Consider the following 6,416-nt stretch of genomic DNA (forward strand, 5'->3'; position numbering starts at 1 on the left):
TATCGGGATCTGAGATAGCCTATAAAACTTGAATATACAAACCAATAAGAACTCTTAAAAGTTAATAAAATGTGACTCGTAGATACAGAACAAAGGTACCTCTATGGAACTAGCTGCCCATTGGCTGCGATGGTGATCAAGCATCGGAAATGATGGATTGAATTCGTCCGAAATGTGATATTTTTTATCCACCACAATTTCGTTGCAAACTGCAAAACGATCGTTCTTGCAAAGAGGTTCTTGGATCGTTTCTTCGCAGGGCGTCGCCTTCACATTGCTTTTATTATTCTTTTGGACTATCTCATCATGATGATTATGAACTTCTTCTTCTACAACAACATTCACTTGTGCACTTCTCTTCATCATCTTCTCCTTTGTCCTATCCTTTGCTCTCTCTCTTGCTTTCGCTCTCGCGTCCTTAGACAACTTCATCAAAATGGGAGTTCGCGGTTGCGACATCCTTCTCTTCCCTCTCACCGATCTCCTATCTACCTTATTTCCTCTTGTTTCTAATGCAAACATATAGATTAATCAATAATTTTAAAACCTCAACGAATTCCCGACAAATTCTCGGTGACTGTCTTCCCAACGAATTCCCGACTAACCACATACCGTTCATGTTAGTGTTGCTGCCTCTATCCTCTACTGTCCACATTGATGAAAGTTCAAATATATCAGACGATGTGTCCATCAATCCTAACGCCGGTCCTTGATTAATTTGGAAAGTTACAATGTCAAATTAAACATGAAGAAGACCAAGACTTTTCATAATAGATAGAAACTTTAGTAGACTTTAAACTAGAAAATAATGTATATTTACTGGGTTGAGACTCGTCGCAGCTGCTGAACCGGCCGTGATTGAACTTGTTTGAAAGGCTGTTCGCGATCTTTATGATCTTGGGTTTAGCTTGTGTAAGCAACCATTCAACGGTTTTGCTGGCTTTGTCAAATCCAAGCATGTCTTGTAAGCCGAACAACTCTCTGGCGACATCTAGCGAGAGTCTCATCCTACGGTCTCTTGTCCCTTTCACCGTTTTGATCTTGCTGTGCCGGTCCGTTCTGCTAGGTTTCTTGACTTTTTTCATATTTGGGTCTTGAGAAGTTGAGATTCTCTGGGAATCTTCTATGTGTGTGGTTTTGGTTTCTGAGGGCTCAATGAGGTGAGATTCTCCAAAAGGGTTGTTAAAGGGAAGAAATGATGGAGGATGATGATGGTCATTGGTGGTGATGGTTTGGTTATCATTATGGCCATTTTTTTGTGGGAGGAAAGAGGCGAGGAGGGCAAAATCCGGGACGGATTCGAAGTGAGAAAAAGGAGAAGCTGGTGCTTGCAGGTACTGATGATGGTGGTGGTCAAGATGATTGTTTGATGTGTTGGAGTGAATCAAGATGTCGTTAATGGAAGAGCAAGGGCTAAAAGGGAGTAATGGTTGTGAGGAGTAATGGTCATTATAGGGGAATAACATGTACTCTTCATTGATGGTGGTGGTAGTACTGAAAGTCTTGTTGTCGTTCATGTCTTTTTGGGGGTTCTGAAGCAACAAAATTAAATTTAAAAACCCTAAAACAATTTTTTGAGAATGACACTTGTACAAAGTGTACCAAAATCTTCTTCACACGCACCAAAAAGAGAAGAAAATGAGAGAAAGCAAAACGAAGACAATCAAAACTATAGAAAGAAAAGTTTTCTTCTTAGCCTGAAAAATCAAGAAATTACTGTAATAATGATTATCAAATAGTACAATATTGTCTTTGTTCAAGAGAATCTATGTTTGTGTCTAAATGTGTAGAGTAAGAGAAAGAGAGTACCTTTATTGAAGGAATACAACACATGCAATGTACTTAAATGAGTCTATGTGCTATGAATTGGGATGGGGAGAGAGAAAGAGAGAGGGAACTATAGAGAGAGGCCGATAATGGAGATGGAAATTGTTTTCTGCTTATTTTTCTTCGTCTTGGCATGAAAAGATATATTCGTTTTGTTTAGTGAAAATGTGATAATATGGTTTCCGTTTTATTTGGTTCTAGTGATTTTTAAAAATAAATTGGACATTGTCTTTGTTTATAGATTTCTTTGACAGATTTCATTATTACAAATTAGATAAGAACGCAAAATAAGTCTTTGATAGATATAGAATTGCTGACAGCTATCAACAAATGAATAAAATATTAGACAATATATATCTTTACAATTTAGTATTAATTTAAAATATCCCTAACAATATAATGTTCAAAATAAACATTTAATATAATTGTATAACTATTTATCACATAACATATGCTACAGCTGGTGTATAGATTCTTACATTCTCATTAAAATCTGGTATTATTAGTTTGATTATTCTATAATTCTATATAAAATTATTTGTTATTTAAAAAGTTTAAATTTTAATGATTCTACAAATCTATTAAAGTAAGTGTTATTAGGAGTGGAATTCTTAACATTTTAACTCATAAAAAAGATTTTGAGAATACTACATGTTTTCCTTGAATTTTTAGAATCATTACATTATTTTATTTTCATAGATTTTCACAATATACAAAATTTTTTACGATTCTTTCCAAATTTAACAAATTTATCAACTTTTAAAATCAATAAACTCTATAGAAATCTAAGTCTCACTAACACCTCCTAAATATCACTATAATTTATATGAATTTCATAGATTATTCTATAGTTTGAGCTAGCTGTGTAAAATATGGACACGTGACATGGAAATTTTCATATAATATGCAAACAAACTTTTTCCTTATTTTCCTTATAGGGTAACAAAAGTGACATGTAAATTTTAGCTAGATAAATCCTATCAACTTATTATATCATTTAACATATTTAGTAAAGATAAATTCTTTATATATCAAAGCACAAATCATTCAGCGAATCATATTGTGCCACCTAATAAATATTAACAAAATTAAAGAAAAATTAATTAAAACAAAGAATAATTTAGAAAAAGAAAAAAAGCAACCGTATGACAGTTTCTTCAAACCCATTACACTACCCATGATCACAATCGTGTAATTTTTCATATTCTTATATCTATCAAAAACAAAATGTGAAAGGATGATCCTTCTTTAGGAGCAGAACAAGAAGAGATCAAGGTGATGATTGTTTAGTTAGTTTTTAGTTTTTAGTTTTTGGTTTTTGGTTTTTAGTTTTTGGTTTTTAGTTTTTGGTTTTTGATTTTGCAGTAGCTTTTGGTTTTTTGGAAAACTTGAATGGTGCTTTTGGTTTTTTGGAAAACTTGAATGGTGCTTTTAGATTTTGATTTTTGTTTTCAAAGTAAAATAAAGAATTAATAAACAAAATTTAAAAAATTACTATTATCACTAAAAATAAATAATTATATATTAAATATTATTTTTAAAATAAACAACAAAAATAAACTGTTATAAAAGATGGTAAGAATGAATAAAATTTATGAAATTACAGTTTTACAAAATAAATATTAATATCCGGAATTGAAAAGTATATTTAATCTTAGACAATGAGTAGTTAGATTTTATATCAACAGAATTAAAATATTTTTTTAAATGGTAAGAATGCATAAAATTTATATAATTATAACATACAAAGTAATAGCTAGATTCTAAATTTGATTTGTTGTTTATCTAATTATTTCTTCTAAATATTAGTTATAAGTAAATTATTTAAATAAATGTGACATTACTGAATCAATAAATAAAAAAATTAACTATTTATATTTTATCAATAAGAATATGTAGATTGGTTTATTTTGAATTTAAAAATAATAATCATGTTAATATATTAATACATAAATATGCAAATATTTTAATAAGAATAAAAGAAATAAAAAATTCACATACAATATTAAAAAACCAGGAATACAAAAGTTTAATATATTAATACATAAATATACACATATTTTAATAAGAACAAAAGAAATACAAAACCCACTTACAATGTTGAAAAACTAAGAGAAAATCTGGTTTTTGGTTTTTACTTGAAAATAGGTAGTTATTCACAAAAGCAGGTTTCCTCTTCGTGTTATCTCCTTTGAACTTCTTTAGTATCAAAACACAAGGTATTTGTTGTCTTCTATTATGCCTCTTTGTGTTCTGCTTGTGTGTTCTTAACTATATCTATTTATATGTATAATTATTTTACTATGTTTTCTAATAAACGTGTCAATAAAGTATTTGCTCTACTTTCATGGTTTAGTTATGTCTGCTGTAAGCTTATCATTTATGTCATGTAGATCTAAAGGTATAGCATCATATATTAAGCGATAAAGATCACCTATTATCTATTACATGCTATTTTCTTTTTATTGTTTTCCTTAGATTTAAAATATTATTTTTGTTTGTAAATGGAGATATTGAATGAATTACTAAATGTAATTTAGGCAAAGAACATAAATTGCATGTCAAAAATTAGAAAAAAATATTGAAAGCAAAAAAAACCATCCCCTATATATTAATTGATGATCATTTAAAAAGTTGTAACCTTAAGTTTGTATTAATTAAAAAAACTCTTCTTAGATGTCACTTAATTATGATGACAATTTAGCTTATGTGGCAGTTTAAGAATCAATTGAAAAAAATGTTAGTCCAAATCCAATTACTAGGAAACATTATATTAATCCAAAATATAAGAAACGTGTATTCTTTACTTAAATAAAATCTACGGAATTACCTAATATGATTAACATATATACGGTAATTAATGACTATGAATAATAAGATTTGATAACAAATTTTGCATCCTTTTTCATTTTTGTTTAATTTTATATTATTAAAAAAATAAACAATCACATTAACCATATAATAAAAAAAATATTTTTTTCTTATATGTTATATTTTGAATTTTTTAGAATGACTTTAAATTACAAAAGTGAGTAAACCTTATATGGTATGTTTTAACTTTAAGTTACAAAAAAAAAATTGTATATGTTATATTTTTTCTTATATGTTATATTTTTTCTTATATGTTATATTTTGAATCTTTTAAAACGATTTTAAGTTATAAAAAAGTTAGTTTTCCTTAAGCATACGAGTATAAGACTAAAAGCATTAAAATGACATGTATCAATTTGATGGTTGATCTGAAACTTTTCAAAACCATATGGAAGATAAATGTCAAAATAATTCAACCGTAGAATGTTCACTTTTTTCAAGAATGTGTAGTGAAAAAAATAAGGTTTTTGTGTCATAATTTGTTTAATGTTCAATCTGATCAACCCATGATATATTAATTATAGTTTAGTTCCACAATTTTCAGTAAAAATTGATTCTAGTCCATCGGAAATAAATTATATAATAACAACAAAAAACATTGTATATGTATAAATAAAATAATCAAATATATAAAAATAAATTATCGATAATATATACAAATCCTAGTAAATAGGTAAAACAAGAAGGCTTCAAACTAATATTTATATCAAACAGACCGGGAGCATGTGGTCAAGTGGTAAGGGGAAGGTGTTGCGGCCAGCAATTCAGCAGCTGAACCAGAGGTCGACCCAACACCCTACTCAACCAGCCAAGGCGCCAACCAGGATATACGTGCACTAAAAATGCCATATCTTACAAACCAGGAGGGTTTAAATCACGAGTCTAATTTTTATGGATTCTACACTCAAGAAGGAGTCCAGGCCAATTAGAATTGGACCAAAATAATCACGGAGAAAGAAGTTATGATTTTACAATTCAGAGGTTTCTCAATCCGTCCATCTGCGAGTACCCGACTTTAGAAGAAGATTCAAGCTCAATGAAGGAGCGGCCTGAAGCAAAACCCATCACAGAAGTCAATATGAGTTTATCATCTTTCCATAAAGCCCAAGATCAGGAGAAATGACCACAGAAATTAGGAGTTATGATCAATTCCCCAGAACCGGCCAAACCGACGTCATCTATGGAAAGTCTTCAACCAATTCAACTTGGTTCGACCCAGAGCTATTTATGGGAACCAGGAGATCATCTTAACCAATCAGGAGGTATTCCAGAAGTCCTTAGCTGCACCAGAATCCAGGAGATCAGTTGGTTCAATGGAGAATCACTTAAACCCAATCGGAGCTATTTATGGAAAGATTGGACAATCTTTCGGTTTGATCCATTCCAAGCAATTCCAATCCAACCAGGAGAACCAGACGACGTCCAGAAAAAACCAAGACATCCAGGAGACATTATACACGAGCCATAAGAGTTCTACAACTTCATCCCATGCACCCCATTTTTAAAAGTAATAAGAATTATTCAGTTTTTCTAGTTTTCTTAAAACTATTGTTCTAAGTCTTTTGAGTTTGTGTGAAGCAACTCCAAAGCACCTTGACTTATCAAGGCTCCTTTCCATAGAGTCTTGTGGCGTCCTCAATCCCCCATCCTTCCATTCCAATTCGTTTGCCAAGCTTGAGAGTGATACACATCCAGCAAGCAAAGCACCATCTCAATCC

At 30.5% G+C, this 6,416-nt stretch overlaps 1 protein-coding gene across 1 annotated transcript; it reads right to left on the bottom strand.

Moving 5' to 3' along the window:
• Positions 1–1,902, bottom strand: LOC106293703 (transcription factor TCP18). The gene is made up of 4 exons (XM_013729362.1): positions 1,810–1,902; positions 821–1,532; positions 613–708; positions 1–509 (listed from the first exon to the last, which is right to left on the bottom strand). Exons 1-4 carry the CDS (start codon positions 1,831–1,833, stop codon positions 55–57), a joined length of 1,287 nt encoding a protein of 428 aa, XP_013584816.1. The 5' UTR covers positions 1,834–1,902; the 3' UTR covers positions 1–54.
• Positions 1,903–6,416: the final 4,514 nt, after the last annotated feature.

Source organism: Brassica oleracea, chromosome C5 (assembly GCF_000695525.1).
Source record: "Brassica oleracea var. oleracea cultivar TO1000 chromosome C5, BOL, whole genome shotgun sequence".
NCBI classification, from domain to species: domain Eukaryota; kingdom Viridiplantae; phylum Streptophyta; class Magnoliopsida; order Brassicales; family Brassicaceae; genus Brassica; species Brassica oleracea.

Coding starts and splice junctions, on each gene's coding strand:
- LOC106293703 (XM_013729362.1), bottom strand. CDS start 1,833: ATGTGTTGTATTCCTTCAATAAAG. Junction 1,533..1,809: donor GTTGTATTCCTTCAATAAAG/GTACTCTCTTTC, acceptor TTGTTGCTTCAG/AACCCCCAAAAAGACATGAA. Junction 709..820: donor CTGCGACGAGTCTCAACCCA/GTAAATATACAT, acceptor AAATTAATCAAG/GACCGGCGTTAGGATTGATG.